At 45.1% G+C, this 21,599-nt stretch overlaps 1 protein-coding gene across 2 annotated transcripts in view; it reads left to right on the top strand.

Moving 5' to 3' along the window:
- Positions 1 to 21,270, top strand: part of LOC144484886 (uncharacterized) — a 44,591-nt gene extending 23,321 nt beyond the window's left edge. The window contains exons 3-4 of one of the 2 annotated variants that reach the window (XM_078203255.1): positions 8,337 to 8,372; positions 19,475 to 21,270. In XM_078203255.1, the coding sequence (XP_078059381.1) occupies positions 8,337 to 8,364 (28 nt within the window). In that variant the 3' untranslated portion in view covers positions 8,365 to 8,372; positions 19,475 to 21,270. Of the gene's footprint in view, positions 1 to 5,817; positions 5,906 to 8,336; positions 8,373 to 19,474 lie in introns of those variants that run through there. The other variant, XR_013496122.1, reaches the window with a different exon arrangement.
- The last annotated feature ends 329 nt before the right edge of the window (positions 21,271 to 21,599 follow it).

Genomic DNA, 21,599 nt, shown 5'->3' on the forward strand with positions numbered 1-21,599 from the left:
GGGTGGGAATTTCCAGTCTTTCCCGAGCAAGGCTGTAAAATCCCACCCTGACCTTGTTATTTATATTTTACTAAACCCATCAGCTAGGATTGAGTCGTAACCAGGGCAGAGAGGGAGACATCAAAGCACTGCAGAAAAATCCTGAAAATATGTTTCCAGTGGTTCATTTTTGTAAAGCGCGCACATTCTTGCAGCCTCAGGCTGTGAGATGGAGAATCTGCATCCAAATGTCTTGTTAGAATTCAGTACTTGGGTGTTTTGAATGTGATTGTATCATGCCCCCTTGTGGCACTTTTGTGCTGGTGCATCCAAATAAATTGTAAATTTGCTCATCTCACATCCACCTACACCCACACACACCCACACACCTATACATACACCCACACACACCCACACACACACACCTACACACCCACACACACACCTATACACCCACACACACCCACACACCTACACACCCACACACACACCTATACACACACACACACCCACACCCACACACCTATACATATACCCACACACACCCACACACACACACACCTACACGCCCACACACACACACACCTATACACACACACACACCCACACACACTTACACCCACACACACACACCTATACACACACCCACACACCCACACACACACACACCTACACCCACACATACCTCCACCCACACACACCTACACTCATCTACACCCACACACACACACCTACACACATACCCCCACACACCCACACCCACACACCTACACACATACCCACCCACACACACACACACCCACACACACTTACACCCACACACACTTACACCCACACACACACACCTATACACCCACACACACACACCTACACACATACCCACCCACATACCCACACCCACTTACACCCACACACACACACCTATACACACACCCACACACCTACACACACCTGCACCCACACACACACACACCCACACACACACCCACACACACCTACACGCCCACACACACACACACACACACACCTATACACCCACACACACCCACACACACACACCTACACACCCACACACACACCTATACACACACACACACCCACACACACACCTACACACCCACACACACACACCTATACACACACACACACCCACACACACACACCTACACACCCACACACACACACCCACACACACACACACCTACACGCCCACACACACACACACCTATACACACACACACACCCACACACACTTACACCCACACACACACACCTATACACACACCCACACACCCACACACACACACACCTACACCCACACATACCTACACCCACACACACCTACACTCATCTACACTCACACACACACACCTACACACATACCCACACACACCCACACCCACACACCTACACACATACCCACCCACACACACACACACCCACACACACTTACACCCACACACACTTACACCCACACACACACACCTATACACCCACACCCACACACACCCACACTCACACACCTACACACATACCCACCCACATACCCACACCCACTTACACCCACACCTATACACACACCCACACACCTACACACACCTGCACCCACACACACACACACACACCCACACACACACACACCTACACGTTTACACACCCACACACACCCACACCCACACACGCACACCTTCACCCACCTACACCCACACACACACACACCTACATCTCACACCCACACACACACACACCGCACACACACACCCCACACATACACATATCACACACATCCCCCCACACACACACCTACACACACACACACATACCCACACGCCTACACACACACACACACACTCATCCCCCCACACACAAACATACACACACACACACATACCCACACGCCTACACGCGCACACACACCCCCCCACACACACACCTATACACACACATACCCATACACCTACGCACGTGCACACACACAAATGAACATACTCGCACACACCTACACACACGCATGCACAGCCCACACACGCACACACAGCCCACACATACCCCCACCTACCCATTCACATACAACCATGCATACACACACAAACAACCCCTCCACACACGCATATACACATACACACATATACACACACGCACAAACACCCACATAGACATGCACAGGACCATACACACATATACACATACACAGGATCTCACACACCCACGTACACACGATCACACACCTATGTACATACGCACACACCCACACACACACCCCCACATGCACAAACATTCACATACACAAACGAACGCACACGCACCCACGCACACGTGCCCATGCACACACACAAACATATACACACACACACGTGCCCATGCACACATATACACACACACACGTGCCCATGCACACATATACACACACACACGTGCCCATGCACACATATACACACACGCGTGCCCACGCACACATACACACACACACACACACACACACACACTCATGCCCACACATATATATGATTTAATTCTAAATGACATACAGTGGATTTGTTCCCTGTGGGAGTTGGTTTGCGTACTTGATTCAACACGTGTCATTTTCTCTGGCCTGGATCTTCTGTGAAACGTTTCTATGCCTCAACGCTGCTCTACACTTCCGGCCGGGTCTTCTGAATCTGGTTTTCCAGAAAGGCAGGACGCAGCGTCTCTCAGGGAAGTCCATTACAGCAGAGCAGTGTCAGGAGAAAGACATGCCCCCCTTTTTACAATGCTATCTGCCATATGGTAAGTTTGAATGTCCACTGTGAAGGTTGGTGAATGAGTGAATGGGTAAGATGACAGGTAGGTGAAGTGATATGTGGGTAAGGTGGATGAGGCGGTGGTTGGTAGGGTGATAGGTGGGCACATGGCAGGTGGGTGAGGCGACAAGTGGATAGAGTGGTCGGTGAGCGATGGGAGGTGGATGAGGTGATAGGTTGGTAAAGTGGCAGGTGGGTTGGGGTCTGGGACTAGTCCGGTCAGGGGTGGTTAGGGGATCAGGCAGGTGGTTGTGGGAGGAACGTCAAGGGGTTGTTGGGGTCAGTGTGCATGATCAAGGAGTCAGTTTTATAATTATCCAGGACTAAATTATTTCTGTCGAACGTTTCTTGGCTAACAGTTCAAGTACATCCCACAGAACCATGTGAACTCTAGCTCTGCGTCAAAGACTAGCTCTGGGCCAGAGCAAGCAGGGGAATTGCCCATCGGAAGTTGAAACAGTATATTGGGACTTCTGCAGCATTCCGATGAATATCTTGGGCCCAATGACAATGATCCAGAGCCGGATGAACCTGTTCTCTCAATTTAGAGAAGAAGATGCCATTTGGCTCATTGTGCCTGTGGCAGGACAGCTTTCCACACTGTGTTAACACCTCAAACTCTTCTTCAGCTGCTTAATTCCTTGTAAATACTCTGAAAATTCAATGAATGCTTCTTGTAAAATCTTCTAACATGAAAACCTGCTATAGGGTGGGATTTTCCAGACCTCCAAGCCAGTGGGATCTTCCAGCCCTGCCAAAGTAAACACCTGCGGCGGGTTCCCCAAGGTGAGTGAACCACACAAAAGCCTATAGACTTCGACAGGGCTGGAAGATCGCATTGCCAGCCAATGGCTTGCTGCGTCTGCCGTGAGGGGGACTGGAAAATCCCAGCTGTAATGTGATACGTTGACTTTTAATTCTTTTAAAGCGCATTAAGGGGTTAAATAACAGCCAGTCTCGAGCACAGGTGCAGATTGAGTGAGATGTCCCAAGGAAAAGGCCAATCATTCATTTTAAATATATACACATTTTCTAATGTGTATTTGCATGACAACTCTTTTAGATTTTCACTGTTACTTCAATTTTCTTGACTTGCCCTTTAAAAAAAAGAGTATTCACAGCCTGTCTGATTCAAATTGCAGCTGAGATCTTCAGGGAGATGTGTAGCTTAATGACGAATAATGTGCTTCGGAATTGTACTTTTTTGACGTTTAAAAATCTTATAAATATTAACCTATCATTTTGTAAGGTTGGCCTTTAATTTGAAACGTATCACCAGCTATAGGTATTGGTGATTCAGCAGCTTTTGTGCATCCTGTAATAAATCTACAACATATTGGAAATTAAATAGTGTGAAATAAAGGCAGCATGGCGGGGTGGCTTATTGGCATCACATTTTATTATCCTTGGATTACTAGAATCAGCAATTGTAGCTGATAGGGCCTGATTTCCCACAAGGTGAGTTCTTTGTTTGTACCAGGCCCTCGGTAGGATAGAGGTACTGGACATGGAACAAAGCATGAAATGACATTGCATCTTGAACATGGAATAAATTTAACACAACAAGGGAATGGAGCAGAAATTGTCCCTCCTCCTCCTCGTGCATACAGATGATTCAAAAAGTGTTTCAGTCACGAAAAGGAAGGATTTTGGAAGGATATCAACTGAGCTCCTGATAATTCATTGAGCTTATCGAGTGAGAAGCTGAGCCATCTTGACCAAGAAGGTCTCAGGTTCAGTTTTACAATGTCCAAATCTGATCCAAGGAATAATTTGATGGGAATTTTTTGACTTGTTTATTGTAGCAATGTGGAACTCTGAGCAACCAGATCAAACTGAGAGACATTCGGCATCGTTACAGCTGTCTGCCCTCTATCACATCATCTAATGTCATTCTCCCGCTAATGGAATACTCTCAATTACTTCTTAATAACGATCCAATGCTATATTTCCTTTTTTGTTCCATTATAAAATTTTGTCCACTTCTCGCTGCTTCAGTGTCTTCTTGTTTCTTTCTCAACACAATTCCACTGGGTGGCGTTTTTTCCTCACGGGTTCACAATTTATGTAAAGCCTTTGATCTTACTCACTGACAGCACAACTGTCAGGATTTAGCTGTCACCAGTCGCAGTCACAACAGATCAACTGTTGCCTATCTGGCCGTTTTGAGCTTATGACTTGTGCAAGTAGCTTCTGTACTGGGGGAGTGATTGAAGTGGGGGATGGTTTAAGATCTCTTCAGAGTAGGAACGTTAACGTTGACAGCAAGGCGCTTGTGGAGAAATCAATCCAAAAATTTCAACAATTGCTAATAGTTTGTCAGAGGAGCAGAATGTGGAATTTCCGAGGACATGGCAGAAGATTTTAGGGGTTGTCTAAGTTAGCGTAAAAATCAAATATAAATTTTCCCTGCAACTCAAGTTTAAATTCAAGTTGGGTTCAGTTTCAATACTGACTACACTTGGTGATCGACGCACAGGGCTTTATCTGGATAATTGACTCGCCTGATTAAGGAGTTTCTGGATCTGTTTGAGTCAATGGCAACGAATGAGATCTCACATGTTCTGCATCTAGTTTGTGAATGTCTTAAATAGGAGGAGGAATGATGGCAAAAGTGGAAATGATTCATTTGCACACATGCATGAATGTGATAAGGCTGTTTTTCAACTTTCCCATTGCCATGTGGTGTATTTCTGCACCTCGTTTTTTTTTTAAATACTGGGTCTGATTTTTGGACTAAACAAAAGGCAATTACGTATTGCTGAAAGGAGAGACATGTTGCTGAAACTCTTCACCTTGCACTCATCAAGGCAAACACAGTTCTCCTGTGGTATAAATTGTTGTGAGAGTTTGAAATTTGGCATTCTTGCATTTATCCTGATGAGAACTGGATAGAAAGCTTGGGCAAATAATCTGTCTTCGCAGCCGTTACCCATAGCTTATTCTATCATGAATTTTGTTTTATCTTGCAAAGGACTTTTGATTTCCCACATCATTTTGCTGCCATAACTTTATTTATTTATGTTTAATTATGAATACATTTGTGCAATTGCAGCAATCAAACATATACATATTCAACACTTAGGCGACATGAGGAGCAGCATATTTCAGAGGAGTCTGCCCCCTGCAGGCAGCATCTAGACTCAGACGAGGTAAAATTATAACTTTATCAAAATTAATATGCACTTATTTATCTTCTCACTAATTTAGTTTCCTCTTTTGGTGTAGTCATAGTATATTGTGGCTTTAGATTACAGTACAACATAAAAGCAAATGGAAGTAAAACATAAAAATGATAATAAAACGCATTTTATGGACAATTTTCAGCCTGCAATGACGTTCACTTTCTCACTTATTCACTGAGTATTTTAATATTGAATTTTGTTTGTTTTAGACAAGTCCACCGAAGCATCTCTCGCATATTTTTAAAGCAGCCCTGTGCCATGCCAAGATGAGAGAGTATTTATCACTTTGATAACTTGGGGCCGACCTGGGTTCAGGTCAGAAGTTAAAATGCAGAAAAATCGGGAACAGGGAATCCCTGACTCACCCCAAATCCACCCACGCCCAGTTCCACCAGAGGCAGAACAAGAGTGGGTGCTAATTCCATCTGCAGGAATGGGGCTTGGTCAGTTATATATTATAATGGGGCTCCTACTAACCCCCCCCCCCCCTTCCCCTCTCCCCACCTTTCATTTTAATAGTAATTCTATTTACCTTATTTTAACCAGCTTTCCCAGACCATGGGTTACCTGGCAGCTGACAGGAGGCAGAAAGAGCAGAAAGCATAAGCAGGTTATTGCTGAGTAAGTGCCATATGATAGCACTGTTGATGACCCCTTCCATCATTTTACTGATGAGTGAGAGTAGATTGATGTGGTAATTGGCCGCATTGGATTTATTCCGCTTTTGTGGACAGGACATACCTGGGCAATTTTCCACAAGAAGATGTCAGCGTTGTAGCTGCACTGGAACATCTTGGCTTGGGGGCACAGCAAGCCCTGGAGCACTAGTCGTCAGTACTGTTGCCGGAAAATTGTCAGGACCCATTGCCTTTATAGTATCCAGTGCCTTAAGCAATATATGGATTCTTATAGTTCCTCGCACTATAAAATTGGCCTTATCAGCAATATTCTAAATAGGCCCTGAGCCATTTGCTGATCATGCAAGCTTGATGCTGAAATAGGGTGTGTGAAAGCTATCCTGTGGGATAATGGCTACCCTGAGCAGATCATTGTTCAGTGTATATCACACAAACTCATGAATAGGCCTAAGGCTGCCTGCCACCTTCGCTCCTGGAAAGTTCCCGGTCCACTTTGAATTACTCTTGAAGAGTAAGGTGTTTCAAAGATTTTTCAACAGCAGGTGAAGTTAACTGTATCACTCTACTACTATGCAGTAACAATACGAGTGACATTTTCCACTAGCAGAAAGCTGTTGTCAAGCCCTTACGCTGTTCTGCTTATCATGCTAATGAGTAATGTGGTATGTGAATTTCACTGCCAGTGTGATGCCCGCTATGTAGGCCATAGGTCCCAACAATTGGTGGATCACATCAAGCAGCATGTCCCTTCTGCTGGTGGCACTAGGCAATGTACTGACCGCGTCCAACCAGCTGTGCTTGCAGAACTCAAAACATAGGCTGGAGTTTCGGGAAAGGCGAGGCTCACAGAACGACATTCTCTGTTGGCCTCAGGCGGGATCTTACGAGCCTCAGGCGGGCAAGGCGGTAAGATTCTGGTAATAGTGTCCAAACTCAGATGTTTTCCACCCCGCAAACAGGGCGCTTGCTAAGCTATCCAGATTGTGCTAAGAATTACACTGAAAACCAGTTATCAATCGGGCTCAGAGTGTGGCTCACGTATGTGCGTGAGAAGCTACATATTCACACACAGTGCCCTGTTCTTTCTAAACATAATGAATGTGTTTGTGCAATGTGCCTTTTTCAACTAAACAAAAGATTGGGGGGGCAGTCATTCCCTGGTCCATTTCCTGTGACAATGCTCTGTTTCAATTTAAACAAAGGCTTGGCAGTTAACTGTCCCCTGGTGCATTCTCCATGACAACACCTCTACCATTCAGAGTCCACTTGCCAATCAATCAGCACTCTCTTCACATGCAGCATAAATTATTGTCCCCGTGAGAATTGGTATTCTTACAAATTTATCTTGATGAGTACAAGATGAAAAGCATCTCAGCAACACTCAAATTCTGTACTACCAAATGACTGGTAACTTGAGTTGTCAGCTGAGATGAAATAGCTGTAATGCATTTTCAGAAACTGGAGGTCATCTCTACCAGGTTTTTTGGAAACAACAGATGCTGATTGCATTGTGAGCTCCAGTCAACGAGATAGGTTTAAGCCAGGATTTGTCTTGACATGGGCTGTTTACAGTGTTTGTTTAATTCTAATAATATTTTCTTCAAAGTCAAAATTTCTGACCTGTATACAACAAGCATACATTTGCCCAGCCTCTTCATTTTCAGTGAAGTTCAGTTCTGTTTGTCTACCTTGTGATGCACCTTTGATTTTAGTTTTAATAAATCCAATTTGCTCTTTCTCTTTCTGGTCAGGAAGAACATTTTTAGTTCCAGTGCTTAACATTTTAGGTAAGATTTTATATTCCTGTTTTGTGTGTCATTCTCTAGTTGTTACATATCAATGTGTGGTTAGGCAGCATGGTGGCACATTGGTTAGCACTGCTGCCTCACAGTGCCAGGGACCCAGGTTCAATTCCGGCTTCGAGGTTTAACACGGATATCAGAAGGACGTATTTTACACAGAGGGTGGTGGGGGCCTGGAATGCGCTGCCGGACAAGGTGGTGGAGGCAGACACACTGGGAACGTTTAAGACTTATCTAGATAGCCACATGAATGGAGTGGGAATGGAGGGATACAAAAGAACAGTCTAGTTGGTACCAGGGAGCGGCGCGGGCTTGCAGGGCCAAAGGGCCTGTTCCTGTGCTGTATTGTTCTTTGGGTCACTGTCTGTGTGGAGTTTGCACTTTCTCCCCGTGTCTGCGTGGGCTTCCTCTGGGTGCTCTGGTTTCCTCTCTCACTCTCAAGGTGTGCGGGTTAGGTTGGTTGGCCATGCTAAATTGACTCTAGTGTCAGGGGTATTAGCAGGGTAAATGTGTGGGGTAACGGGAAGAGGGCCTGGGTGGGATTGTGGTCGGTACAGACTCGATGGGCTGAATGGCCTCCTTCTGGGATTCTATGATTCTGTGAAGTATAAAAATAACTAGTCCATGATAATTAAGGGAGTTTTTTTTTCTGTATATCATAGAATCATAGAATCCCTACAGTGCAGAAAGAGGCCATTCGGCCCATCGCGTCTGCACCGACCACAATCCCACCCAGACCCTACCCCCATATCCCTCTAACCTACGCATCCCAGGACACTAAAGGGCAATTTTAGCATGGCCAATCAACCTAACCTGCACATCTTTGGACTGTGGGAGGAAACCGGAGCACCTGGAGGAAACCCACACAGACACGAGTAGAATGTGCAAACTCCACACAGACAGTGACCCGAGCCGGGAATCGAACCCAGGTCCCTGGAGTTGTGAAGCAGCAGTGCTAACCGCTGCGCTACTGTGCCGCCCCTGACTCAGCTTCTGGTCAGGGCAACAGATAAGTCAGATTTTTGCAATCCAATGATGGAAAGATATTACTATACAGTGCAGAAGTGTCAAAGGAGAAAAAAATGTTTTTAAAAATTACAGAGTTTTATTAAAAAATTATTGCGAAGAGGAGATTTTGAAGCAAGACCCAGTCACAAGCATCTGGAAAATTTAATTTAAAAAAAGACAATGGCTAAAAAGGAAACACTGAGAAACTTTGAAATCACTTCCTGTGTAAGCGGCATGTTGGTGCTTTACATTGTGAACAAGAGATTCTTCAACAACAATGAAGCAGGTATTCAAAGGATACAACTGAAACTAAGAGTATTTAATCCAGGTGACAGGTGTCTCGGCTCCTGGCTGGGGAACCAGCGAGAGCCCTGTGTTTCCTCCACTGGGGAAGGCATACAGTATTAAGTGCTCATCAAGTACTTAACTGGTCAGCAGCGGGGCTTTTCCAGGATAAGGACTCCAGGGTGAAAATCCCACCCCAGAGTTGCCAACCAAACAGAAGATGGCAGCTGCCCGTTTCAGTCAGTGCCAACGGGAGCAGGGGCAATGGCTGACAACGCATCCACCAAAAGCCCAGGATCACAAGTGACTGTGTCGCTGACCAAGTGGCATAATAGCTTTGGAGTTTGTGTGAATAGGGGCTTTAACCAGATTTGCTAACCCGGCTATTGGCAGTCAAGAGTAAACTTTATCCTTCATGAGCTTTTATTTCCATTTCTAGCTTACACAGGAAAGGGCTGGAGTTTACAGTTGCTGTTGTGTTGATGTATGCAATTTTAATGCTAAAAGGCAGTTTTTTTTAAAATTGTCAAAACTGCTGGATTTTGACCCAAATTAAAGCAGAACTTCTTGGGTTTAGAAAGTGGATTGTGTTACACCTATTCTGTAGGTGTAACATGCAAGGGCCAGATAAAACAGGTGGAGCGTATTATGCATCAGAATTGCACCACCCACCACATTTGGGAGGGTTCTTCCATTGTTGTCCATTGTGTGAGCAAGAACAAGAATCACAACACTTTTGCAAATACAAATTGAGACATCTCTTCATAAAATATGACTGAGAATGACAACGGCAGTTGTGAGGATTTATTAGCAACTAAGTTAGTGGTGTTTTAAATAACTGCTGAAGGCTGCAACCCAAAATGCAATTAAAAAAGCAATGGGAAAAGTGGGGCTGATCTTCATAACTCTTGTTTAAATTCAAAGGCCATGCCACCCAGGCACCCCACCCCTGCCAAACCATGCCACCCCTGGTGGAGCAAAAGTGTTACCTTTTACATAGTTACATAGTTATTTGCCACAATCAAATAAAAGTTAACAGTAAGATTTCTGGTAACATGTACAGGCACTAGGTCCATCACATTAGCATGGATCAGCAATCCAGGGATCATACTGTATAGGATGTCTTTGATCTCTCTCTTGGAGGTGCATCGACATATTTCTGGTGGTATGCCACCAATGCTTTAGGAAATAATTGATAGATAGCATAGATTTGAGCTACATGACCACTGCCTTTCCCACAAACTCTCATATCGACTCCAGCAAATCTATCCTTACCCAACAGCAGAACTGGTGCCAGCAGTTTGTACTGTAAGATTCTTGACTCAACCTATCTCAGGGGCCTTCCATTGACTCTGATAAGGCTGTTTCCTCTTCTACAATGGGCAATGTGAGAAGTCTCACAACACCAGGTTAAAGTCCAGCAGGTTTATTTTATGTTGGACTTTAACCTGGTGTTGTGCGACTTCTTACTATGCCTACCCCAGTCCAACGCCAGTATCTCCACATCATGACAATGGGCAATAACAATTGCTATTTTCTTTCGACCAAAAACTTGGACTGATTGCAAAGGACCTTTAGCAGGCATCTTCCCATTCCTGCCAAGTGGATCCGTGGTCACCAGCAGCTCCAGAAAACAAAAATTGTGCTTGCGATATCTCTTGACATTAATTCTGCAGAAAAAACGCATCCATGTTCTATTCTCAGCAGAAACTCTTTTTTTAATAATGGTTCATTCCGTGACTGGGAATCGAATCTGGACCACGAGAGTGAGATTGTCAAACCATGGGATCGAAATTGGATGACCGGATTAACTTGTGCCCATTGCCTCCCCAGTATCACACTATCTGCTAATTGATATGGTTGCATCGAGCAGTAACCATGCTGTTGATTGGCTGCATACCTCAGCAGGGGGCCAAAAACCATGAGAGGCAAACACCACATAAAGTCATCCTGAACCTCTTAAAGGGGAGTCACATCACCATGAAACTCCTACAATGCAGAAGGAGGCCATTCGGCCTATCAAGTCTGCACCGACCATAATCCCACCCAGGCCCTACCCCGTAACCCCACGTATTCACTCTGCTAATCCCCTTGACACTAAGGAACAATTTAGCATGGCCAATCAACCTGACCTGCACATCTTTAGAGTATGGGTGGAAACCGGAGGAGGAAACCCAGGCAGACATGGGGAGAATGTGCAGACTCCACACAGACAGTGACCCGAGGCCGGAATTGAACCTGGGTCCCTGGTGCTGTGAGGCAGCAGTGCCAACCACTGTGCCACTGTGTCGCCCATCATGGCTGGAGCAAGTGCTGGAAGTCATTGTGGAACTTACAATACAAGGTGGCACACAACCAACACACCCGGTGCTAAGTAACAGGAGACAGGTGGCAAGACATGTCTGTATCCCCATAGAGGAGTCAGTGCTTGCCATCTTTGGAGTGACCATTGATGGAAAGATGAGAGGTTGACTTCAAACAATAGAAGATGATAATATCCTCGTATCTAATCCTGCTTCTAACATCCCACTTCCTCCTCATCCCACAGATGTCCCAATTTCAAAGCTGCAGATGGTGTAAGCATGCACCACCTCCTTTCCCCTCCCCTCACCACAGCCCCACCCTCGTGCCTTTCTGCTTTCCGATGCCCAAGAGCTGTCACCTGGCCAGGCAGTACCAGACAAGCAAGAAAACAGGGATGATGAAGAAATAGCAGCACTCCATCTTGTATTTTCAGCTATTAACTCTGATGTTGACCCTGCACATAGTTTAGGGGGGAGCTTAGAGTTGGGATCTGCATGTGGTGAGTCATAGGGCATCTGGGGCCTGAAGCCAGAGCAAAAGGGCAAGGGTAGTGTAGGTGCCAGCTCCCTAGAGAGCAGATTGTGCCCGAGTTCTGCTGCAGAAGACTCAGATGAGCACTTTGATAATGCAGGCTACAGAAGAAGGCTATTGGAAATAGGCACTGAAAGGCTTGGTGATTCGCCAGGCCTGCAATGTCAAGGAACATGGTGGAGTCCAGCACCAACTTTGATCAGGGCATTGTGCAGAACCTTGGTGCCCATCCTTTCCAGGATGGAGGAGGCGGCCAACTTCATGAGAACACCCTCTGCTTTGCCATGATGGCTCAGATACAGATGGCACAGTGGACAAGCCACAGTATGAATACATGGTGACTCTGATAGGGTATCGGGCATTTATTTGCATGATTCTCCACACAAGCTGGATGACAAGGGATTGGAATCACTTTCGGCTCTGGTACACCTCAGCGTTGGTATGCAGCACCTACAAAGTGATGTGTGTGCTACATCATGGTGAAAACTGTAATCCTAGCAAAGGTGCATGCTTGCTCTAGCTGTGGTCCTCTGGTAAGAGAAAATCAATTATAGCCAGCTCTCTTTGAATACAGAGTCCCCTTTGTCCAAAAGAGTAGATGGCAAACTGGGAAACGTTGGTCACATTTCCAGCTCCTTCCTGGAAGGTGCCCAATTCACAAATGTTCACCTTCAGTGCCGCTGGCGTTGTGGTCCTCACTCTGCTCTGAGGCTGCAGAAGCTGGCAGATTTTGGTGAGGACATACTTGGTGAAATGTAAGTCTCTGACACACTGTTTCTCCCACCAAGGGGCCTCTTTCCCCCCCTCCTCATCCTCCTTTCACAACTTGTGTGTCATCTGCTCATTCTCCCTGTCATGCTGTATTCCAAGAGGCATAGCTATTGCTGACTCCTTGTCTGGGAGCAAATGGGTTTGCGAAGAAGCCTTAAAGCCAGGGCCAAGTCCTTCAGCATCAGCCATGTCTCTCCCTGTCAACTTTAACAACTTTGAGGACCTCTAGAAAGCACCAACATGTGTACAATCATAGCAACAACCAGTAGCAATCAATGGACAATGAACTTAAAAATAGTTACCGATCCCTTTAGGTAGTGCTGTAGTCAGATCGGGGGAGGGAGGGGTGGTTCCTGGTGCTGAATGCATGTTCAGCTGTGTGTCATTAACAGAGGGTGTTAGCTGGGGGCTTCAGCTTCAAAGTGACAGCACTTAAACACTGGTTGGCATCATGCTCTGCTTGCTTTGCAGCCTTTCACAAACACTCATAGAATCGCTACAGTGCAGAAGGAGGCCATTTAGCCCAATGAGCCTGCACCAACAATAATTCCACCCAGGCCCTATCCCCCTAACCCCATTTAATTACCCTGCTCGTTCCCCTGCCATTAAGGGGCAATTGAGCATGGCCAATCAACCTAACCCGCACATCTTTGGAGTGTGGGAAGAAACCAGAGCACCCGGAGGAAACTCACAAAAACAGATACCCAAGGCTGGAATTGAACCCGGGTCCCTGGTGCTGTGAGGCTACAGTGCTAACCACTGTGTCACTGTGCCACCCACTGCCTGTACTCACATCCTCACTGCATGTATTAACACCCTCACTCACTGCATGTACTAACACCTCACTCACTGCATGTACTAACACCCACACTGCATGTATTAACACCCTCACTCAGGGCATGTACTAACACCCTCATTCTGCATGTACTAACACCCTCATTCTGCATGTACTAACGTCCTCACTGCATGTACTAACACCCTCACTCACTGCATGTACTAACACCCTCACTCACTGCATGTACTAACACCCCCACTCACTGCATGTACTAACACCTCACTCACTACATGTATTAACACCCCCACTCACTGCATGTACTAACACCTCACTCACTGCATGTACTAACACCTCACTCACTGCATGTACTAACACCCACACTGCATGTATTAACACCCTCACTCACTGCATGTACTAGCACCCTCACTCACTGCATGTACTAACACCCTCACACACTGCATGTGCTAACACCCTCACACACTGCATGTATTAACACCCTCACTCAGGGCATGTACTAACACCCTCATTCTGCATGTACTAACGTCCTCACTGCATGTACTAACACCCTCATTCACTGCATGTACTAACACCCTCACTCACTGCATGTACTAACACCTCACTCACTACATGTATTAACACCCCCACTCACTGCATGTACTAACACCTCACTCACTACATGTACTAACACCTCACTCACTGCATGTACTAACACCTCACTCACTGCATGTACTAACACCCACACTGCATGTATTTACACCCTCACTCAGGGCATGTACTAACACCCTCATTCTGCATGTACTAACGTCCTCACTGCATGTACTAACACCCTCACTCACTGCATGTACTAACACCCTCACTCACTGCATGTACTAACACCCTCACACACTGCATGTGCTAACACCCTCACACACTGCATGTACTAACACCCTCACACACTGCATGTATTAACACCCTCACTCAGGGCATGTACTAACACCCTCATTCTGCATGTACTAACACCCTCATTCACTGCATGTACTAACACCCTCACTCACTGCATGTACTAACACCCTCACACACTGCATGTGCTAACACCCTCACACACTGCATGTACTAACACCCTCACACACTGCATGTATTAACACCCTCACTCAGGGCATGTACTAACACCCTCATTCTGCATGTACTAACACCCTCATTCACTGCATGTACTAACACCCTCACTCACTGCATGTACTAACACCCCCACTCACTGCATGTACTAACACCTCACTCACTACATGTATTAACACCCCCACTCACTGCATGTACTAACACCTCACTCACTACATGTATTAACACCCCCACTCACTGCATGTACTAACACCTCACTCACTACATGTATTAACACCCCCACTCACTGCATGTACTAACACCTCACTCACTGCATGTACTAACACCTCACTCACTGCATGTACTAACACCCACACTGCATGTATTAACACCCTCACTCAGGGCATGTACTAACACCCTCATTCTGCATGTACTAACGTCCTCACTGCATGTACTAACACCCTCACTCACTGCATGTACTAACACCCTCACTCACTGCATGTACTAACACCCCCACTCACTGCATGTACTAACACCTCACTCACTACATGTATTAACACCCCCACTCACTGCATGTACTAACACCTCACTCACTGCATGTACTAACACCTCACTCACTGCATGTACTAACACCCACACTGCATGTATTAACACCCTCACTCACTGCATGTACTAGCACCCTCACTCACTGCATGTACTAACACCCTCACACACTGCATGTGCTAACACCCTCACACACTGCATGTATTAACACCCTCACTCAGGGCATGTACTAACACCCTCATTCTGCATGTACTAACGTCCTCACTGCATGTACTAACACCCTCATTCACTGCATGTACTAACACCCTCACTCACTGCATGTACTAACACCTCACTCACTACATGTATTAACACCCCCACTCACTGCATGTACTAACACCTCACTCACTACATGTACTAACACCTCACTCACTGCATGTACTAACACCCACACTGCATGTATTTACACCCTCACTCAGGGCATGTACTAACACCTCACTCACTACATGTATTAACACCCCCACTCACTGCATGTACTAACACCTCACTCACTACATGTATTAACACCCCCACTCACTGCATGTACTAACACCTCACTCACTGCATGTACTAACACCTCACTCACTGCATGTACTAACACCCACACTGCATGTATTTACACCCTCACTCAGGGCATGTACTAACACCCTCATTCTGCATGTACTAACGTCCTCACTGCATGTACTAACACCCTCACTCACTGCATGTACTAACACCCTCACTCACTGCATGTACTAACACCCTCACACACTGCATGTGCTAACACCCTCACACACTGCATGTGCTAACACCCTCACACACTGCATGTATTAACACCCTCACTCAGGGCATGTACTAACACCCTCATTCTGCATGTACTAACACCCTCATTCACTGCATGTACTAACACCCTCACTCACTGCATGTACTAACACCCTCACTCACTGCATGTACTAACACCCTCACTCACTGCATGTACTAACACCCTCACACACTGCATGTACTAACACCCTCACACACTGCATGTATTAACACCCTCACTCAGGGCATGTACTAACACCCTCATTCTGCATGTACTAACACCCTCATTCACTGCATGTACTAACACCCTCACTCACTGCATGTACTAACACCTCACTCACTACATGTATTAACACCCCCACTCACTGCATGTACTAACACCTCACTCACTACATGTATTAACACCCCCACTCACTGCATGTACTAACACCTCACTCACTGCATGTACTAACACCTCACTCACTGCATGTACTAAGACCCACACTGCATGTATTTACACCCTCACTCAGGGCATGTACTAACACCCTCATTCTGCATGTACTAACGTCCTCACTGCATGTACTAACACCCTCACTCACTGCATGTACTAACACCCTCACACACTGCATGTACTAACACCCTCACACACTGCATGTGCTAACACCCTCATTCTGCATGTACTAACGTCCTCACTGCATGTACTAACACCCTCATTCACTGCATGTACTAACACCCTCACTCACTGCATGTACTAACACCCTCACACACTGCATGTACTAACACCCTCACACACTGCATGTACTAACACCCTCACACACTGCATGTACTAACACCCTCACACACTGCATGTGCTAACACCCTCATTCTGCATGTACTAACGTCCTCACTGCATGTACTAACACCCTCATTCACTGCATGTACTAACACCCTCACTCACTGCATGTACTAACACCTCACTCACTACATGTATTAACACCCCCACTCACTGCATGTACTAACACCTCACTCACTACATGTATTAACACCCCCACTCACTGCATGTACTAACACCTCACTCACTGCATGTACTAACACCTCACTCACTGCATGTACTAAGACCCACACTGCATGTATTAACACCCTCACTCAGGGCATGTACTAACACCCTCATTCTGCATGTACTAACACCCTCATTCTGCATGTACTAACACCCTCACTCACTACATATATTAACACCCCCACTCACTGCATGTACTAACACCTCACTCACTGCATGTACTAACACCTCACTCACTGCATGTACTAACACCCACACTGCATGTATTTACACCCTCACTCAGGGCATGTACTAACACCCTCATTCTGCATGTACTAACGTCCTCACTGCATGTACTAACACCCTCACTCACTGCATGTATTAACACCCTCACTCAGGGCATGTACTAACACCCTCATTCTGCATGTACTAACACCCTCACTCACTGCATGTACTAACACCCTCACTCACTGCATGTACTAACACTCTCACACACTGCATGTGCTAACACCCTCACACACTGCATGTATTTACACCCTCACTCAGGGCATGTACTAACACCCTCATTCTGCATGTACTAACACCCTCATTCACTGCATGTACTAACACCCTCACTCACTGCATGTACTAACACTCTCACACACTGCATGTGCTAACACCCTCACACACTGCATGTATTAACACCCTCACTCAGGGCATGTACTAACACCCTCATTCTGCATGTACTAACGTCCTCACTGCATGTACTAACACCCTCACTCACTGCATGTACTAACACCCTCACTCACTGTATGTGCTAACACCCTCACACACTGCATGTATTAACACCCTCACTCAAGGCATGTACTAACACCCTCATTCTGCATGTACTAACGTCCTCACTGCATGTACTAACACCCTCACTCACTGCATGTACTAACACCCTCACTCACTGCATGTACTAACACCCTCACACACTGCATGTGCTAACAGCCTCACACACTGCATGTATTAACACCCTCACTCAAGGCATGTATTAACACCCTCATTCTGCATGTACTAACATCCTCACTTACTGCATATGCTAACACCCTCACAGTATGATGCCTGTGTCAGCTGCCATGGACACCCTCTGGGGCCTCTAAGGCCACTTGTGATGCCCAAAAATCAGGTGGTGTGTGTTGAAATTTTGCATTTAGTTAATCATTGTTACCAGTCATCAGGTAGCTGTGTGTGTCGGGTGTTTTGTTTTGCTGTAAAAGTTCTGATGGTAGTTAGCATGTCCTTCCAATGGAAATGCCTCCTTTGGTGCATTATAGTGTCATGCCCCTTTAATAATATGTTAATATATTATAATGCATGGAAATCAGGTCACAGGTTGGGGAGGGGGGAAGCAGGGAAGATCTCAAACTGAGATCTCGTTGCGGCAAATCCCATTTTTGGCCACTTGCAAGATTTAGCGGCCATTATGGGATTTGCACCTGCGGCTATCAGAGCCACTACATCACAGCTCAATTCCATTTATTTCTGTCACCTAAGTAAGGATACAACTTGGAATCTTAATTAAGAGGCACCAATGTTCTTTTCCCGGATAATTAATGACAAAGGTTGGGTGTACATCAGGGATTCTCTTGGCTGGTATCACAAGGCATCCACTTCTTGTTATTCATAGATTCTGTAAATGCATAAACATTTAGGACTAGCATATGACAAAATAACAAGGTATCTGAGACATATCTTATCAAAAGTCTCTTTAGTTTTATTTAACCCATGAGCTTTTGCCTCTTTTAAAGAGGCATTGAAACAATTCAGTAAGGGGAGCATTTTCTTGGTTAATGAAGTTCCGATCTTCCATAATTGGAAGAATCCTCGCTGTGTGTTTGTGAGTTATGGGCCTTCACTCTCCTCAAAGATAGCTTCCCATTGCTGAGTGATGTATTCAGAATTGCATTTGATAGTTAATTTGAATTATTAGATGAAATTCCGCAAGTGCACTCTTTACCCTTTCAACTTCTTTTCTGCTTGCAGGATTTTTCGAAATGAATGAAATAGTTTGAGATGGAACCAGAATGAAGACTCCGCTGTAATTTACTTTTCTTTTTCAGTGGGCCCAACGTGCAGGCTTTCAATGAATTTTGGTTCAGTGCTCCTGTTTTCTGTGTGCTTGTGTTTTTGTGGATTCTGTGTACATGGGATAGAATTGAACAGAATGCTGCCTTATTATCAACCAATGATGTACATTGATGCGAACCAAGTCAACTTCTGTCTCATTTGCACATAAATGATAAATGGCAGAGCCAACAAGTTTAGCCAGCATGGATATTCGAAAAATCCACATAATCATATTTGCAAAAGTACTAATAATTATTAGTGTGATATGTTCATTTGTTACAAATTGCTACTGAGGGATTTCAGTATTCAGCCGTACTATTAAATTCTACAGTAATTCAGTACTGTGATTGATTGAATCCATTTAAGTAAGTCAGAATTTTCCATCATTGCAAACACTTAAAATTAAATCCGAAGTAATAGTTATGTTATGAACCATAAGTAATTGTTATGTTGTGTCATTATAAAAAGATTATGCAAAAGTTTAGTTGATAGGCATTGCAATCAGGATGTAATTAAGGTAGTTTCATTCCTTCAGTTTTACTGATATATTTCACAAAATATAATAGGGAATTTCACAGAACACAGCAGTTTTATTTTGTGTGTAAAATGATATTTCAATTAAAGTGGTCTGTGCGTTCGAAATTGCTCACACCACTAATAATCTATCAGACATCTGACAAATGAGCTTCAGATGCACTTGTAAATTGAAATCTTTCATTGTTTGCTTTTCTTTGGGGATTGAAGTTCCTATTACATTTCGCGAGTGTGCCTGTGTGGACGTCTTTCCTGTCAATCATCGTTACGTCAGCTGGACCCTCAGATGGCATTGCACAATGAAATCAGGATTGTTGATGGAAAAGTATTTGAAGTTTGCTAGGCTGCCTCTTTTGAATTGATTTGGGTATATGAAAAACCTTCAACTTTCTCCTTGGGTTCCCCAGACATGCTCGACGACAGAGCTCCAATGGAAAAGTACTTCCAAACCTCCAGTAATGTCATTTTGAGCCGAGGTACCAACTCTTGTTGGCTGTGGTAGAGGTCAGGGAGTATTTTCAATTTTCCTTCCTTCCCTACCAGAGGAACATAGGAACAGGAGTAGGTCACTTAGTCCCGCGAGCCTTTTTCGCCAACATCAACCAATTTTTACAGATTCACCTCGAAAGCATCCTTTCTGGATGTATCACGGCTTGGTATGGCTCCTGCTCTGACCAAGGCCGCAAGAAAATGCAAAGGGTTGTGACCGTAGCCCAGTCCATCACGCAAATCAGCCTCCTATCCATTGACTCCGTCTACACTTCCCGCTGCCTTGGAAAAGCAGCCAGTATAATCAAGGACCCCATGCATCCCGGACATACTCTCTTCCACCTTCTTCTGTCGGGAAAAAGATACAAAGTCTGAACCATGTACCAAACGACTCAAAAGCAACTTCTTCCTTGCTACTATCAGACTTTTGAATGGACCTATGTTATATAAATCTGATCTTTCTCTACATCTATCAACCATGATCATATTGAATGTTGTTGTAGGCTCGAAGGTGCAAATGGCCTACTCCTGCATCTATTTTCCATGTTTCTATCTATGACTGGAACACTACATTCTGCACCATCCCCTTTCCTTCTCCCCGATGTACTGAATAAACGGTAAGTTTTGTTTGTATAGTGTGCAAGAATCAATACTTTTCACTGTGTCCCAATACATGTGCCAATAGTAAATCCGATCAAATGCTTCATACCTCTCATTAATAAAGAATGATCAATCTCATAGCAGCATGACTGTGATCACATCATCAATCCTGCATTTCCTCCCACCTCCAACATGTTGCTCTGGGTTTCTCTGTTCTTTTCTGATTTACGCTCTCAATTCAAAAACCATTAACAGCAACTTAAACATATTTCTATAGCCAGATGTTTTCTGTCAGTTGATTAACTGCTTTAAGCGTGTTGCCTTCGAGAATTTTACGAGACAGGCAAAAGTGGGGTATCCAGAAGAAAACTCCAGTACTCCTGGTTCTGAACGAGGAAATGAAAAATAGTTCTGAAAA

Source organism: Mustelus asterias, chromosome 3 (genome assembly GCF_964213995.1).
Source record: "Mustelus asterias chromosome 3, sMusAst1.hap1.1, whole genome shotgun sequence".
Classification (NCBI taxonomy): Eukaryota; Metazoa; Chordata; class Chondrichthyes; order Carcharhiniformes; family Triakidae; genus Mustelus; species Mustelus asterias.